At 44.7% G+C, this 18,931-nt stretch overlaps 1 protein-coding gene across 1 annotated transcript; it reads left to right on the forward strand.

Annotated features, from left to right (window-relative positions):
* The first annotated feature begins 4,114 nt into the window (after positions 1-4,114).
* On the forward strand, positions 4,115-18,437 carry MTO1 (mitochondrial tRNA translation optimization 1). Its single transcript, XM_081186771.1, has 12 exons — positions 4,115-4,459; positions 6,968-7,167; positions 8,758-8,875; positions 10,457-10,746; positions 12,696-12,808; positions 13,197-13,387; positions 13,696-13,826; positions 14,352-14,556; positions 14,653-14,824; positions 15,968-16,086; positions 16,672-16,829; positions 18,148-18,437. The coding sequence occupies exons 1-12, from the start codon at positions 4,231-4,233 to the stop codon at positions 18,322-18,324; spliced, it is 2,103 nt and encodes a 700-aa protein (XP_081042897.1). The 5' UTR covers positions 4,115-4,230; the 3' UTR covers positions 18,325-18,437.
* Positions 18,438-18,931: the final 494 nt, after the last annotated feature.

Consider the following 18,931-nt stretch of genomic DNA (forward strand, 5'->3'; position numbering starts at 1 on the left):
TTGCTCCCTCCCTCCCCGTCTTCCTTATTTTGGGTTGCCCAGTTAAGTCAGGGATGGAATCATAGAGTTGGAAGAGACCACAAGGGCCATCGAGTCCAACCCCCTGCCAAGCAGGAAACACCATCAGAGCACTCCTGACATATGGTTGTCAAGCCTCTGCTTAAAGACCTCCAAAGTAGGAGACTCCACCACACTCCTTGGCAGCAAATTCCACTGTCGAACAGCTCTTACTGTCAGGAAGTTCTTCCTAATGTTTAGGTGGAATCTTCTTTCTTGTAGTTTGGATCCATTGCTCCGTGTTCACTTCTCTGGAGCAGCAGAAAACAACCTTTCTCCCTTCTCTATGTGATATCCTTTTATATATTTGAACATGGCTATCATATCACCCCTTAACCTCCTCTTCTCCAGGCTAAACATGCCCAGCTCCCTTAGCCGTTCCTCATAAGGCATCGTTTCCAAGTCCCCTTTGAGGAAGTACGAGGGCAGTTAGAGAAAAGGCGAGCGAGACAAGGCATGAGAGAAGTTTATACAGTAGAAGTATGTGAGGCATGGAGACAGTGGCTAGAGGAAAGTCCCTGCTGCAGCCTCCCTCATAGCATTAGAGGTGGAAGGCATTCAATGAAGTTGAAGGTCCATTCAAAGCAGGCAAAACAAAGTACATCTCCATGCAAGGCACAGCTAAACTATGGAATTCCTTCCCCCAGGAACCAGTGAAGGCCACCAACCTAAGTAGCTTTAAAAGAGGAATAGGCAAAGGGCCCATCCACATTTTCATTTGCAGTAAACAGGAGGTTTTCTTGGTGAAAGCTGTGGGACAAAAAATAAGCCCCTTGATCCTGTGGCCAGAAATCATGGCACAAAGGAAAGTGTGGATGGGCGCAGCCAGGGTTTTTGTTAGGGGAGGCAGGCTTTTGTTGGAGGGGGCAGAACCTCATGTTTGTATTGATCTACGGGGGGATAGCTGTCCCCCTGGGCTATGCCCATGGATGGGCAGAAATTCATGGAATAGCAGGCTACTGATGGCTACTAGCCACTATCAGACTTGATGCTTCTGAATACCAGAGGCTGGAAACAAAAGGATGGGAGAGAGCACAGGAACTCTCTCTCTCTCTCTCTCTGTATGTATATATATATATATATATATATATATATGTATGTATGTATGTATGTATCGGGTGGCACTGTGGGTTAAACCACTTGCCAATCGGAAGGTCAGCGGTTCGAATCCCCACAACGGGGTAGCTCCCGTTGCTCGGTTCCTGCTCCTGCCAACCTAGCAGTTCGAAAGCATGTCAAAGTGCAAGTAGATAAATAGGTACCGCTCCGGCAGGAAGGTAAACGGTGTTTACGTGCACTACTCTGGTTCGCCAGAAGTAGCTTAGTCATGCTGGCCCCCGGAAACTGTATGCCGGCTCCCTCAGCCAATAAAGCGAGATGAGCGCCCCAACCCCAGAGTCGGTCACGACAGGACCTAATGGTCAGGGGTCCCCTTTACTTTTATCTTACAGTATTAGCTTAGGTCTACCCATATCTCCCTGACTGGGGAACTGTTCCCCTCAGGATCCAAAATAATCTCTGATCAAAACTGTTTTGCACAATTACAGATAGAGAACTTTGACCTGCAGCCCACAAGAAGCTTTGAGATGAGATAATTGAACTGATCTGGCCTAATGCTTGTTGCAGAATATTTAACCAAGATGCTAATAGCCAAAATATGTAGGAAGCAGTGGCAGCTGCTCCCCATTGGAACTGGTGGGGCAGAAAGCCAAGTGTCTTGTGTCCAAAGCAAGCTAAGGCCAGATCCTCTTTTTCTCTATGCATTTTGGCCAGTCTTACTTTTCTAGAAAAAGGTGCTGGAATCCAACATGAACACCTCCCTTGGTATCCACCAGAGGTGTGCCGGAACTGAGTTCCAACAAGTTCTGGCTGGGGGAAAAACTCTGAATTTATGGCTGCTATTGACATAGGTACATACCCTTGATGGTATCTTGCATTCAGAGAGCTGGACCAAATGCAATTCAGGCCCATCTCATAGAGGGCACTTTCCCAGAGGTGTGGGTATTATCATTTGGGGTGACCCAAACTTTATTGTGGGTTGCACACACCCAGTTCCTTTTTCTGTAATTGTCCTCTGGAGTTAATGTACATTCATGAATGGCCCACACAAACAAAAGGTTTTGATTGTTTAAACTGCTGCTCTTGAAGGGAAGAATCTCCACCCAGATCATGGAGACATATAAGATGAGGCCATTTCGGGTTTAGGGGCACATGGAGTTCTTTTTAAGATTTCTGACTTAGGTGTGTTTCTAGCTTTTGTGCAAATAAGGATCTGGGAACTAGTAATCAACTTTAGCTTGCTGTGCCAGCAACAGTGAGGTAATCTAGACTCGCAGCAATAGTTCATGCTTGAATTTGCCCACTGTCAAACTTAGATTTCAAAAGAAAAGAAATCTAGTTTATTTTCCCTGACATGGATTCTTCTCCAATGACAGCATGGGGCTGGGTTAAAAATAATTTGGTTTCCACAATTTATCTAATCCTTTTACTCAACAGAAAACCTGCTCATGTAAAAAAAAATTTGTACTAAAACCAACAACACTGGTATTACCACTCTTTTTTGTCTTGTCATGGCATGCAGGTGGCACTTTTCTCATAAATGAATCTGCTTGCTGGGAAACGCTCTGATTATTGAATGTTGAACCAGGTGCGTAAAAGCATTTCTGTACTTTTCAATTTGCTTTAAAGAGGAACAAAGAACAACTTCAGCAAGAAGCTTCCCATTTTTATATTGCTGCATAGAGAAAAATCTGCACATGGGGAATTCCTGCCTATCACACAGGTACTGGATAGGAAAAAAGATGGCAGCACATTTTCTCCCTGTTTCTGATGTATGTGTGCAGGAAAGAGAGGTTGTTTTTTTTCTAGTACAGTACAGGAAATAAGAGCACATCACTATTGCATGGATGAGCGACGCAACCCCATGGTCGGCCACAACTGGACCTAATGGTCAGGGGTCCCTTTACCTTTTATGTCTATACATACTTGGTCCTTCACCCATATCTTATCCCTACAAGTTGGAAAGCGGGTAGAGGCAGTTTTTAGTGGATAGGCAGATGGCAGAGAAAGAGCTAAGTAACCCTTTCCCCCTTCCTCTGCACCTAGATTTTAGCCTATCAGGAACTTTTCCTATGATGAAACAGAATCACTTAATGAGACCTAAAGTACTGTAGTTTGTTCCATAGTGGGGAAGGAGCATGTGCAGCAGTTTCCCTTGCAGAGATGACCATGGTCACGCCCACATCATAGATTTAAGTTGCATGGCTTCCTGCAAAAAAATCCCAGGAATTAATTAACAGTGCTGAGAATTGTGGCTCTGTGGAAGGCAAACTACACTTCCCAGAATTCTTTGGAGGAAGCCATGTGCTTTAGATGAGAACGTGACCCACGCTGACAGTTTTTGCAGGCTACTTGTAGCAGCTCACACCTTGGATAAAGCTTTCCTACAATTCAGTGTTTTGGCCTCTTGATTTTACAGGGATGAAATATGCATACGTTTAAATGCGCTTGCCACTTCTGGCAGAGTTCCTATGACTCATAGCTGCATGTTGGACTGAGAGTCCCCAATACAGTAATAGCTTTTGCATCAGGGTGTCACGGTGACAGGAGAAAAACTTGCAGCCCGCAGCTGCATGTACCTGCCTCCACTGTGACACACCATCAAGGAGCATCCAAAGATGCCGACAGCTGCATCAGTTTATACACACATCAAAGAGCAACAGGAAGCGCTGCAATCCTGAAAAGAAAATTAAAGTTGCTATGTTCTTGCCCCCCCCCCCAGGAAACCCTGCTTTAAAAAACAAAACCATAAACAGATGCATGCCGCCCTCTCCGCCAGCAACAGCCTGCCGCTCGGTGAGCGAAGAAGACCTCTTCACGAGCGCACTTTCAGCGTCGTATTTTGAATAAAAGGCCGGCAGCGAACGGCGCGCTCCCTTCGAGGGAGCCACCCACCGCTAATCCTGCCGGTCGGACCTTCCCGTCCAGTTACAGGCGCGCATGCGGGAAGCGCCCCGACCCTTGCGCAGCGGGTGGAGCCGGCCGCCTCGACGTCACGGGCCAAGATGGCGGCGCCCTTTCGCGGCGCGGAGTAGCCGGTGCGCGTCTCGCACTCTTTCCCGCCGCTGCGCCGACCTGAAGGGGCTTCGGCGGGTCTTTCTGTCCGGCCTCGGGATGTTGCCTCTCAGGCGCGTCTGGCGCCGCCTCGCCACTCCCCCGGACCCCGGAACGTGGCTGCGGTGCGCGAGGGGCGAGGTGACCTCGGCGGCCGCCGGCCCCTGCAGCATTTCCAAGTACGACGTCGTCGTGATCGGCGGTGGCCACGCCGGCACTGAAGCGGCTGCGGCGGCGGCGAGGGTGGGAGCCCGCACCCTGCTCGTCACGCACAAGGTGGACACCATAGGTAAGCAGGGAACTGGTTGGATTGCTCAGTGGGAACCGATAGGTGTGGGTACACAGGGCGCCCGCCGACTCGGAGGGATGCAGGTTGCCAAAGTTTCTGCCAGGGCAGGTAGCAGAGTGGACCTCAGTAGGGTTCCTTCCCCTAACACTTGGAAAGCATGATGGTGGAGCTCGCAGGAGATGCAACAGCAGCAGGGCAGGGCTAGCAAGTACGTCTTCATTATCTCTCCATAATAGGTTACTTACATGGGGTTACTTACATGTCTCTTCAAAAGCAGAGACATCACCTTGCTGACAAAGGTCCATATAGTTAAAGCTATGGTTTTCCCAGTAGCGATGTATGGAAGTGAGAGCTGGACCATAAAGAAGGCTGATCGTCAAAGAATTGATGCTTTTGAATTATGGTGCTGGAGGAGACTCTTGAGAGTCCCATGGACTGCAAGAAATTCAAACCTCTCCATTCTGAAGGAAATCAGCCCTGAGTGATCACTGGAAGGACAGATCCTGAAGCTGAGGTTCCAATACTTTGGCCACCTCATGAGAATAGAAGACTCCCTGGAAAAGACCCTGAAGTTGGGAAAGATGGAGGGCACAAGGAGAAGGGGACGACAGAGGATGAGATGGTTGGACAGTGTTCTCGAAGCTACTAAAATGAGTTTGACCAAATGGCGGGAGGCAGTGGAAGACAGGAGTGCCTGGCGTGCTCTGGTCCATGGGGTCACAAAGAGTCGGACACGACTAAACAACAACAAAGGGTTTGTTTATCAGGAGACATGAACTTTTCCCAACACCTGACATGGCAACATCACCTTTAATCCATTTGCTAAATGTTTATTTTATGAATGGAGCTACCAGAGAAACATAGCAGCAGTGTTGTTGGTTGATAAGATAATCATAAATGACAGTATACTTATTTCAATTTTTGCAAAATGAAGTTGCCTCCCGTTTTTGGACATCCATATGTGATTGGATCTGTAGAACAGATTAATAAAAACAAATGCATTTTTAAAACAAATACAAAACCCTGACATTTTTATGTATATTGCATCCAGGATTGCTAGAATTAGAGAATTAGAAATAAGCAGAAGTAAGGCATCTTGGTTTTCTCTTACAATTTTGGGCATGGGTCGGCAAACTAAGGCCCGGGGGCCGGATCCGGCCCAATTGGCTTCTGGATCCGGCCCGCGGATGGTCTGGGAATCGCCATGTGGATTGGCGTGGGATCCTGATCGTTCGGGCTGCGCCATTTCCCCTCTCCACACACACACACTGTGGCGCCGCCTCCCCCCTCCTCCTGGCTTCTCCCCGCCCTGCCTAGAGGAGGAAGGGGGCCGGGCTTTGTTGAGCCGTGGTTGGCTGAGTGCCATTTTAAGCAGTCTCTCTGTGGAGACAGCCCTTTCGTGCTGCTCATCGTTCCGCCGCCAGCCCCTGCCGCTCGCAGGGCACAGGTAAGCAGTCACTGGGGCTCGTCCAGTGCTGTGGAGAAGGGAGGAGAGAGTTGTGGGGGGGTAGATTCCCCCTCCCAAAAAAAATATAGTCCGGCCCCCCACAAGGTCTGAGGGACAGTGGACTGACCCCCTGCGGAAAAGGTTTGCTGACCCCTGATTTTGGATCTAGAGGGGTACAGTACTGCCATGAATTCTACTCATATTGATCCAGAGCAGATTCCAATGTATAGTTAGTAGAGTAAAAACTTAAACATATTGCAGGATTCCCCAAAAATAGACCAGAGGGAATTAATGTTTTATCTAGCAGAGCTTTATTGCTACTGAAGGCAAATGAGCATAATGGTCACAAATCCAATACATTCAGAAATGGCACTGTCCATAGAAAATCCAGTTGCGACATTTAATTTAACCGCCAATAATTTCTAATAAGACTAAAACCTTAACACTAAGCATACTATACAGTCATACCTCAGGTTGAAGTAGTTTCGGGTTGAGCATTTTCAGGTTGTGCTCCACGGTGACCCGGAAGTAACGGAGCGCGTTACTTCCGGGTTTCGCCGCATGCACAGACACTCAAAATGACGTCGTGCGCATGCGCGGAAGTCCCGAGACACAGGTTGCGTTCACTTCAGGATGCGAACGGGGCTCCGGAATGGATCCCATTCGCATCCAGAGGTACCACTGTATACAGAACACCACACCAGAAGGAAAGAGAGATAGAAAGTGAAACTTAGGCTCCTTCTGGCCTATTGTTATAGTCAGCATGACCTTGAGTGAAAGAGGAACCTTCTGCCTCTTTCTAGGCAGAATAGAAACTTGCATGTCAGCTAGAAACTTCCAGCTTGCATCAGCTTGTATTACACAGAGAAGCTTCCAGAAACCTCATGGGTCAATTAGAATGGGAAAGATCTTTACACATCAAATCAGTATTTTCTTCACCAAAAAATGCACCCTGACAAGTAGCTTGCCATTCATGTCAATTTGGAGCATAGGAAATGGGGTCGGGCTAAAAGCTGTTGTTTGCTTGTAGTTAGATGCCTTTCATTTGTTATGCTGTCCAGGGCAAATGTCATGTAACCCTTCCTTTGGTGGAATTGGAAAAGGACATCTGGTCAGGGAAGTGGACGCACTGGATGGGCTCTGCGCACGAATCTGCGATCAGTCGGGAGTGCATTACAAAGTGCTAAATAAATGCAAGGGACCAGCCGTCTGGGGTCTCCGAGCCCAGATTGACAGAGAGCTCTATAAAGAGAACATGCAGGTGAGAATGTGGATAGGAAGGCTTCTGAGGCAACCCTATGCATGCTTACCTATGGAACTCAGTGGGGTTTATTCAAGTATACATGTTTATGAGTGCACTGTCAGTTTGATGAAGGTAAACATGTGAATGGGTGTGTGTCTCAGATATAATAAAATGTACATTTCATTTACCATTAATATTGGGGAAATGACCAAAATGTTTCCTAATCAGAACATGGAATCTTGATTGACATTTGGTGGTGGTGGTGAGGGCATTATCCAGTAATTTGGTTTGTTTTTAAAATGCACAAGTTACCTCTCACTCAACAAATTCCCAAAATGATTTACAAAGCATTTAAATCCGAAAGTCTGATTGGAAAAGGCAACTTATTTCTGTCATGCTTAAATAACCTGGAATGTAAACTTAACTGGGCGGGGGGAATGGCTCCTTATTCCAACAAACAAGTGTCATTGGATATACAGCAATGGAGACTCAAACGTAATATTGGGAAACGTAGAAGAAAATCCCTGCAAAACATAATCTACAATTGCATTTTACACCAGAGTTGTATTTAAAAAAACATGACTGTAAAATTATGGAGTGGATCCAGAAAAACATTGACAGGAGGTGAATGTCCTGCCCCACCTTCTTCCAGAAACTGCACCAACCACCCTGAAGTGGGGTGAATGATTTGGGTGGGAAAGGCAGGTACGGATTCCCAGCAGGTACCTCCAAATAAGGGTCTCCTGACTCTTAGGAAAGGCTTTTGAGAGGGCTACTGTGGGAGGAGAGGAAAGGGAGAAAGTTTCCTTCTGCCTTCCCCTTTCTGCTGGCTTTTCTCTACAACCAAGCCAATGTCTGTTTTTAAAATGTAAAACACCGTGTTAATTCAGCATTCTCTGAATAAGACATTCTGTACTCACATAACAAGCACTTGGGTGGGACAACTTTGAAAAGTGCTGTATGAGAACATAAATGCTTATGCAGTTTCAGTTCTTCTCTTTTTGGTAAAATCTCGTGAGGGAGGAAAAGGAGGTGCCCAGATCAGACTTCCATCCTTGATTTGGCAATGGTGGACTATATATGGCTTTTAGCCTTTTTAGTCTTCATTATTTGTGTTATTAGATATAATTCTCAAGCTGACTGTGGCTATTTAATGCATTTATTGTTTTCAAAAACTTAAACTTAATAATGCTAAAAACTAATTTAATAAACCAAAATATTTACTGCAACTATGGAAGACGTTGGCTATGCCTTCTTTTACTTCAGGCAGGAAAGGGCCTCACTCTTGAATAGGGTTGGTCTGTCAAAGCTGTGGGTCTGGGGTCTTTATTTGACCCACAACCCTTTTTTCCCTCCGAACAGTTCCCACCTGCCCCACAGCTGATATCATAGGTGGGGCAGGGAATGACAGAGCTGCGAAGGAGCAGTCGGAAACCTTTAAGTGCACTCCCAGCTGTTCCTTAGCAAGCGAGGCTTGCAGTAAACTGGGGGAACCTGGGAACTCAGTAGCGCAGCCATGTTACTGGAGGTTCTCTCCTTTGCTTATGAGTCCTTAAAAGATCATGTGTGTGTGTAAATTCCTTTAACAGGGTTTTTTTCCCCTAGTAGAAAGAAATTCTCCAAACCCCACTTCTGACAGTTTGTGAAGCTTCTGTGGAAGATCTTCTACTGACAGACCCAGAATCGGATCATCCAGGCAAATGTTGCGTCAGTGGAGTCGTGTTGGGTCAGTATTCCGGCAAGCTGCATCCTGAAGCAGCAGTCTTCATCCATTTGTGTAGGGTCTGCTTTCCATGACAGCAGCTTGCAAAAACTACTTCCAGGTAAAAGGAGGAGGGAGACCTCACCTCTGCAGAGAACTCAAGTGGCACAAGAACCCAGTAGTTTTTTTCTAGATGCTGCCTTGAAAAGCAGATCGGTTGGGAAATTAGCTAAGTTATTTACCTCATTTTTTAAGCCCATGCAATGTGAGCCAGGGAATCTAGCCCATCATTATTTCCAAAGAGTTGATTTATAACTGATCTTAATCTAGTCCTTAATGAACTAATAGCCACATTTGCAACTGTCACTTGCAATGCATATTGAATGGCCATTTTTGAACTTGTAAAAACATCAGGGCTTGGTGTTAAAAGCTGGCTGGATACTTAGGGTGTTTGATTGTAGCTTCACCATCTCAGAATAGCTGTATGAAACTACCCTGACACAAAAAATAGGATTTCCTAGTTCTAGTTACAGTAAATAAAGAACCGTGTTGGTCTGCCGTAGTTGAAACAAAATAAAAAAATTCTTCCAGTAGCACCTTAGAGACCAACTAAGTTTGTTATTGGTATGAGTTTTCGTGTGCATGTATCTGGAGAAGTGTGCATGCACATGAAAGCTCATACCAATAACAAACTTAGTTGGTCTCTAAGGTGCTACTGGAAGGATTTCCTAGGTTACAGATAGGCAGACTGGGCTACTGGGAATCCTGTAACGAAAAGCTCTGACTCAGTAGGTTATCTAGCCTTTTCTAGGTCACTGTCATTCCACTGCAGAAAGGTATGTTGTTCTGGACTATGTAGTTTAGTTAGTATGATGCACTTAGATGTTTACAATTCAGAAAACAACAGATAGAATAAGTAGGATGATCACGAGAGACAACTGAAGGATAAGCAGCTGTCTTTAAGTGGCAGCAACATAAACTTAGGGTTTTATGTAATATCAAACTGCAAAAAATAAATAAATGTTTTCTGTCGTTGAATAAGACTGTGCTGAACTTCAAACTTCCTTGTGTCCTGGAGGAAAAAGATACTCACTCTTTCCAAAATAGATTTTATCTTAAACAAATGCATGTTTCCATCGGGAGGAGTATAGAAAGAGGATGACGTCCTTCAGTTTGCTTAACGAAAGGAGCTTTAACAACTTTTCTATGCTCCTCCCGATGGAAATATGCAGAAGGGGACATATATACCCCTGCTTTAAGTCGTTTACAAACTGCCTTCTCTTGTATATTATTTACTACAAAGCTTGATGACTAAGCTCTTTAGCGATGAAACGTCAGATTACCAGAACGACGTCCAAGCACTGAACCACTAGTATATCACAAGTGGACTGTTTATTACTGTGTTTGCAATTGTTCAAGATAATATCTATTTTGGAAAGAGAAGAAATGAGCACTGAACTACTGATGCATTACAAGTGAGCTCTTTTATTTACTGAATTTACTATTGTTTAAGATAAAACCTCTTTGGGAAAGAAGCTACTTCTAATTAGGGCAGCAGCAGGTATTCTAAACTCCGCTCTGTTTCACTCCATGCTTTCCCCTCAGAAGACGGAAGGAGAGTGCATGCTGGGAGTGTTGTTCTAACCACGGGAACATTTCTGAGGGGCATGATCCTAATTGGACTGGAAATGTATCCTGCCGGGCGGATGGGAGACCAGCCCTCCGTCGGCCTTGCTCAGACTCTGGAGAAACTTGGATTTACCATAGGAAGGTTAAAAACTGGAACACCACCCCGACTGGTGAAAGACTCTATTGACTTCAGTGTCCTCGAGAGGCATCCCGCGGACAGCTCTCCCGTGCCGTTCAGCTTCCTTAGTGAATCTGTGTGGATTAAGGTGCGAAGGAGTCCTGAGGAAGTAATCAGCTGTTGAAGTTTATGAGGGGGAGTCTCTGTTTCTCTTCCTTAAAGTGACATGTATTACTCTGGCAGTGCTGTGGTTTTTAGCATGCAGGAGGATTTCTTGAAATGACTGTGTCAGAAATTATCCCCGGTTACACAGATGGGGGTGCGCTCCTAAATCACCAACATATTTGTCTATTCCTGTTAAAAGCTGCTGAGAGTAATGCAAGGAGTTGATGGAAATCCTCCCCTAAATACTGGCACAGTCCGGTGACGATGTATACCATCAAAATTGACAAGTTTTATTCCTGAAATATCAGCCCTCATACATACATAGAAGAGCTGAGGGTAATTTTTAACCATCACACGCACTGCTTCACCAGCGATCTTTGTCCCTGAAATATCTGCCCTGTCATTTTTGCAGGTCACTATTTTCTTCTTCAGTGGACATCTTATATTGGTCAAAAAGTTTCAAAATAATTTTTTTTAGTTATATACTGCTTTTCATTTTTAGATTTATAAATCTCAAAGCAGTTTGCCATATGCAGAAAACCATCAGAAACAGTTAGCACATTCTCACGGACTTACAGTTTGAGCTGCTACAGCCAAAAAAAGAACAAGTGACAGCAGTCAGGAAATTATTCAGGAAATTACAGTGGTACCTCGGGTTAAGAACTTACAGTGGTGCCCCGCAAGACGAATGCCTCGCAAGACGGAAAACCCGCTAGACGAAAGGGTTTTCCGTTTTTGAGCTGCTTCACAAGACGATTTTCCCTATGGGCTTGCTTTGCAAGACGAAAACGTCTTGCGAGTGTTCCGATTTTTTTTCCGCTCCCCCCCTTTTTCTAAGCCGCTAATAGCCTTTTAGCCGCTAATCCGCTAAGCCTTTAATAGCCGCTAAACCGCTAATAGTGCTAAGCCGCTAAGCCGCTAATAGGGTTGCTTCGCAAGACGAAAAAACTGCTAGACAAAGAGACTCGCAGAACGGATTAATTTCGTCTTGCTAGGCACCACTGTAATTCATTCTGGGGGTCCGTTCTTAACCTGAAACTGTTCTTAACCTGAGGTACCACTTTAGCTAATGGGGTCGCCGCACAATTTCTGTTCTCATCCTGAAGCAAAGTTCTTAACCTGAGGTACTATTTCTGGGTTAGCAGAGTCTGTAACCTGAAGCGTCTGTAACCCGAGGTACCACTGTATTACTGAAATACAGTGTGAACCATTTTAGAATCATCACTGCCCTTTTAAAGGAGTCCATTCATAAATTGAGAGCAGTGGTACTGCTTACTTGAGGGCTCAAAGGTCCAAAGGATAAGTCGCTATCTAATAGGATAGCTCTAGGTTGGTGTGGAGATCTCGGTCACTGGACTTCACAAAAGGCTTTCTGTGTGACCTTTGATAAATCATTAAGCCTTCTGATCTCAAGCTTGCTTGCTTAGAAGTAAAATTGCTTTGATTTCTTCCCAGGAGATACATTCTAGATTGGGGCCTACTCGTGCTTCCATTTCTCCAATAGTATGGAGAAATTAAGGGCCATATTCAACTAATTCGTTGCACTAGCAGAAGCCAGCCCAAGGATACCTGCTAGTACAACAAGATTCCCCTCCCCACTCCTCTTCCCACTACACCCTCACCAAATCTGCTCCAGAGAGTCAGAAGAACCCCAAAAACAGCATGGAGGGCAGGAAATGGTTCCATCACCACAGGAATATCTGCTTGCCTAATGGAAAGATCTTCTAATAGTGCTTCGTTGAGTGTAACCCAATGATTGGTATAGTTTCCTGGGAAATGTTAAGGCTGCAGTGCTTGGGTATGCTCAGGTGGTATGACAATAATGGCTGAGTGCGGGCTGAAGTGATTTCTCTCAAGATGACTGTGAAAACAGTTCGGCATGCTTCAAAGCTACCCTGATTTGCTCACTGAATGCAAGTGGTTCTGTTTCAGCCAGAAGATCAGCTGTCATGTTACCTGACACACACAAACCCCAAAGTGGAGAAAATAATCCATGAGAACCTCCACCTGAACAACCACGTCAGAGAGACAACAAGAGGACCCCGGTAAATCCCTGTTTATATTATTTTATGTACAGTGCTGTCGGTGTACATAGCGTGAAAAGAAAGAAGGGGGGAAAGTCTGAACCCTGATGGGAATAAAAGGGATGGGGATGATAGCTGCAAGACCGATAGGCAAGAATATTGCAAATGCAGTTGCACATGTTTAGGCTTAGAGTTTGTTTAATTCAGGGGTGGGAGACATTTTGCCTTCCAGATGTTGCTCAACTACATGTAGTTCAGCAACATCTGGAAGGCCAAAGGTTCCCCACACCTGCTTTTGTGGGTGAGGAGTACAGCAATAAGGAAACCTATCCAGTCTCTTGAAATTTCATGTTTGGGCTCTTCTCCGTGTCAGCATCCTAACATGGCATGCTGTTGCTCCTGTCTATAGGTACTGTCCCTCACTAGAGTCGAAAGTTCTGCGTTTTCCAAATCGCGCACATCAGGTCTGGCTTGAGCCTGAGGGTCTGGATTCCAACGTCATCTACCCGCAGGGAATATCTCTGACGTTGCCATCTGAGATCCAGGAGGAGCTCATCACTCATATTAAGGGCTTGGAAAAAGCAAAAATGGTACAGCCAGGTGAGAGGTGGGAAGGAAGTCCAGTTGGATGGAGCTATATAGGCAGCATATCATGTGGGAGTGTGTGTGGATGCCGAGGTTTGTCTGCCTCATCTCAAGTGGGATGTTACTTGATTGCCCACCAGCACATGGCTGTGTATGTCTTCTGATCACCAGACGTGTGGTTTTGTAAGCCTTTATCTTACAGAAAGGTTTGAAACAATGCAGCATGCATCCTTTCCCCCTGCTACCTGTAACCATGTTGCTCTGTTGTAGGGTGTGGTTGCTGGAATCAATAAACCTTTTATCACCTATATCTGTCCTAATAGGCTATGGAGTGCAATATGACTTTCTAGACCCACGTCAGCTGACCGCCTCCCTTGAGTCTCGCCTCGTCCAGCGGCTCTTCTTTGCAGGGCAGATAAATGGCACCACAGGCTACGAAGAGGCTGCAGCTCAGGTGAGGAGAACCTGCAGGGAAGTGGGTCGTGGCTGTGAAATGCTTTCTGCAGTATCAAACGTGATGATATAACTAGCAGCTTGCAGTCACAGGTCTTTTGAGTCTGCCTTCTTCCAACTCAGATGTTCTGGACTACAACTCACATCAGCTTCAGCCTGCATGACCCTACAGGAAGGAGCTGGTGGGAATTCTGATCCAAAACATTGGAAGGCACCAGGTTGTGGAATGCCGATTTCAAGAGCATTTGTTCAGAACGTGTGTGTGTACACATGTCTGAAACTTACTTTTTTATGTCCAGGGAATGAGCCCTTGTCATAATTGGCTTGTGCCGATTTTATTCTGCAAAGACACCTTTTAGCATGCCAGTGGATAACTGGGATACATGGTGGGAAAGTCACATGTGGTATCTACGGCTTAAGCAGTCTCCTTATCGTAGACGCAGAGCTACTGAACAGACTAAGCTTCTGGTGTCTAGTATATATGGTGGTTTCCTCTGTGATCTATAATCACTTTACTCTCTGGCAGGGTGTGGTTGCTGGAATCAATGCCAGTCTGCGGGTCACTGGGAAACCTCCATTTATTGTCAGTCGCACAGAGGGGTACATTGGCGTTCTGATTGACGATCTCACTACTCTGGGCACCAGCGAGCCGTACCGCATGTTCACCAGCCGAGTGGAGTTTCGGATGTCTCTGCGGCCGGATAACGCTGACAGCAGACTCACCTTCCGAGGTAGTCAATTCCTCCAGAGGCCTTTTTTAAAAAAAACCACACACACAATTGCACACAGTTTTCCTAATTCCTGAGCACCTTTTTGGTCTCTTTAAGGCTATAATGAAGCTGGCTGTGTGTCTCAAAAGCGGTATGAGCAAGCATCTCAGATGAAAGCAGTGTTAGAAGAAGGACTTGAAATGCTGAAATCTATTCAGTTCAGCAATGCAAAATGGGCCCAGCTCATACCAGAGATTACAATAAGTGCCGGTCGTACCTCTCCTTGCAGGTATGAGTCTCTCTCTTATCCCCCCATGGTCTTGTTTTAGAGAAGCGCAGATTCATACAGAAACATCATATACCTCACATTTACCCGCTCTCTCTTTCCTTTTTAATTGTCTCTACTCGTAGAGTGTTTCTTGTGATGCTGTTTGTGTGGGGGAGAATGTACAAAGCTGTCAAGAGTGTTTCTGTGGAAAGGGTGAAGCGATTTCATTGCTTTCTTTTGTCTTCCCTCACCGGTGACTCGGTGAGATTTGTAGGATTTTATAATGTGAAAGACTAGACTGGATGGATCCCAAGCCAGAATTAAGATTGCCGGAAGAAATACAGTGGTACCTCGGGTTAAGTACTTAATTCGTTCCGGAGGTCCATACTTAACCTGAAACTGTTCTTAACCTGAAGCACCACTTTAGCTAATGGGGCCTCCCACTGCTGCCACGCCGCCGGAGCACAATTTCTGTTCTCATCCTGAAGCAAAGTACTTAACCTGAAGCACTATTTCTGGGTTAGCAGAGTCTGTAACCTGAAGCATATGTAACCTGAAGTGTATGTAACCCGAGGTACCACTGTATGAACAACCTCAGATATGCAGATGACACAACCTTGATGGCAGAAAGTGAGGAGTAATTAAAGAACTTCTTAATGAGGGTGAAAGAGGAGAGCACAAAATATAGTCTGAAGTGCAACATCAAAAAAACTAAGATCATGGCCACTGGTCTCATCACTTCCTGGCAAATAAAAGGGGAAGAAATGGAGGCAGTGAGAGATTTTACTTCCTTGGGCTCTATGATCACTGCAGATGATGACAGCAGTCATGAAATTAAAAGACGCCTACTTCTTGGGAGAAAAGCAATGACAAACCCAGACAACACCTTAAAAAGCAGAGACATCACCTTGCCGGCAAAGGTCCATATAGTTAAAGCTATGGTTTTCCCAATAGTGATGTATGGAAGTGAGAGCTGGACCATAAAGAAGGCTGATCACCAAAGAATTGATGCTTTTGAATTATGGTGCTGGAGGAGACTCTTGAGAGTCCCATGGACTGCAAGAAGATCAAACCTATCCCACCTTTCTATGACAAGAGCACTCAACGCATCTTGCACATAATTTCACAGGAATTGTTTTTGCTTTGTTTTGGTTTTTTGCTTAGTGCCCTGGACATCCTTCAGTACCAGGGGGCCAATATGGAGATTTTGTCACAAGCTGTCCCAGGGCCTCTGAAAAAGTTTGCTGAATGGAGACAACTGGCAGAAAGGCTGAAAATAGAAGGTATGGAAGACTAGCAAGCCCTAAATAAAACTCCCATCAGTACAAGCCAGCATGGAGAGTGATGGGAGTTGTAGTCCAGCAACATCTGGAGGGCCCCCATTCCTGTCCTAACTTGACACATTTGTGCCCAGTAGATCTTGCTTCTTGGGGAACTCGGAACATAAATTCCATCGAGTCCAAGAACACAATTAGGCTTTATATTCTTATACAGATAGCTTGTGGCCGTTTTCCATCTCTCCAATGGTGCAGGAGTAAATCTGATATAATCTGCTCTGTTTAGGTTGCAAACCTAAGCATATTTACTAGGGAGTAAGTCCCATTCAACACAGTGGAACCAGCATTCGAAATTTGCCAGGTGCATTTTGCTCATGGCTATCAGCCACTTGTGACCAAGTGAATATGCCCGGGTGCCAGGATAGCACCTGATGTCTCTACCATCTGGAGGTGCATGCATGGGGACCCTTGGATTTTTTTCACACACTAGGAACACATCCTGTACAATTCTATCCATTATATTTTATCAGAATGAATTTCAGGAACCAAAATATATATTGTTCTGTTCATTCTCTTTGTTCTTCTCACAAGCTGTTTATGAATGGCATGTGTCCGTTCAGAGGTTGGAAATAGAGGAAGTGCGTCAGGATGAGGCTCTTCAGCTTCCAGAAGATCTGGATTACTTTGCCATCGATGCATCACTATCTCAGGAAGTGCGAGAGAAGCTGGACTCCCACCGTCCCCAGACGGTAAGGTGCTAGTAGAGTGAGTTTGCTGGATGCAGTAGGGATCCTGTGGCTTTCCAGATGTTGCCAGACTCCCAACTCCTACCAGCATTAGCCATTGTGGCCCGGAATTGTAGTCAAGCAACCCAGCATTAATATGTAGGGGGTTAGTTATTAAAATGTACCTTGAAAGCATTATAGTAATTTCCAAAGGCAGAAAACTGAGTGAGCAGGGGCGTCGCTAGGTTAACAGCTCTGCCTTTAGAGTGAATCTTCCAACTTTGTTTGCTATTAGAGACCACATGGAAAGTGCCAAGAGAATTCCAGTTCTAAGTTGAGAAATAAAATGGGGCGGGGGAGCATTTCACAAGATTTCACCACTGTGTTCCTGGCCTTATTAAAAATTTGGAAATTAAAAGCATCAAGGGAGAGTTAGAAAAAACACTTAACTTGGTGGGGCTTTTTATTCTTTATTTTTAAAGCCCATTTCTGTGCAAATATATAGATTATGTTTAATAATTTATAATCTATAAATATTATGTATAATTAGCATAGACATGCTGATAATATGGTAAAGTTTGGCTGCCATTTTATTTCACCTGTTTTGTTCTTCTTATCAGAATGCTTCAGACTAGCTTATGTGTCTTTTTCCAGTTTGAACATGTAAGGCAGTCTCCGCCCCCGCCCCCAAAGTCATAAAATGTATTCCTTTGTGCACACCAACGAAAAATGGCTACCATTGTATGCATAGGAGGGGGGGTGGCATAATGGGTAAGACACATTCTTGAGTCAAATGTGGCCAGAACATCTACAAACCTTTCCGCACCAACACTATTGGGGTAATACTGACAGGCTTTGTAATCATTTAAGTAATTTAAGCAGTCAAATAAATGCAAAATGATGTCCTTTTAGACATGTGCACAAATGCTGAACCATAGCTGTGAACTGTATGTTGTTATAATGCTGATGACAATGGAATATAATCTATCAAGAGCTTCCACTGCCATTAAAAAACAAACTAGCAGTGCTCATTTTTAATGGTGGCTAGAAAGTTAAAACTCCCACACCCAGAACAGGAAGAGTATAAGAGAGGGAGTTATGTTGCACAAATGGAGATAATTGCATTGGCAGTAGGACTTTGTTGGAGTTTGCTCATTGACATGACTGTTTATAGAATGATCAACAGTCTTCAGTTGATCCCGAGTGGTAAGATATGCAGGAAAGAGTTTACTTTGTGTGTATTCTAATCACTTCAATGAAACACACATGAAGGGGAGGCAGGAAGACTGTGGTGTTACAATTCTTACAGTAGGCAATCTCACCTTCCTGTTACTGTTTCTAGATTGGTGCTGTCAGCCGCATTCCTGGAGTTACACCTGCTGCCGTTCTAAATCTACTGAGGTTTGTGAAGAACCATCACAAAAGAGCAGAGCAAACAAGTGAGAGATGTAGGATTGCTACCCCCATCCCTGATGCCAACCTGCTGGGACAAAGAAAGCTCCAAGCTACTGATATGTGAACAGTGCTTACTGAGCAAAACCCATTGAACTGTTTGTGTTCCTGCAGCCTGTGGTTATCCGGTCATTCACATACCATGTATGTAATTGCTATCCAATAAATAGCCAAGAGCTACCAGAGTGATGTTATCTTACACACAAAGGATGGTGATCCAGTGAATAATGAGTTAGTCCAAAAAGCTGAAAAACTTCCAGAACACCGCAAAGGCACCACTAGCCAGAAAAAGTGGCAATGTCAGATCAGGTGTTGAAGAAAACTTTTAACAAAAGACTAGAGAAATCTGTTTCTTGCTTGCAATTTCTTGAGTCACTTCCTTTTCTACTGCCTTTGCTGCCACCTATAGTACTGAACAAATCTCATCTTAGTGCATAAATATTCCTGTTAAACAAGGGAAAGATGTTAACAGGCTTCCTTTACTTGAAAGTAGTTGAAACACTTGCAGGTAAGATTTTATTTAAGCTTATGCTCAAACCCAAATTTGTTTTCAGACATAAAATGTTTGTAGCAGTAGATTAGAATCAGGACCTTGTTCTCAATAAGGCTCTGTAGGTGTTGCTATGGTGGGAATATAGAGGCTTTATGTGCTGTTTATGGAGTGGAAAAACACT

Source organism: Podarcis bocagei (genome assembly GCF_964188305.1).
Source record: "Podarcis bocagei genome assembly, chromosome: 3".
Taxonomy (NCBI): domain Eukaryota; kingdom Metazoa; phylum Chordata; class Lepidosauria; order Squamata; family Lacertidae; genus Podarcis; species Podarcis bocagei.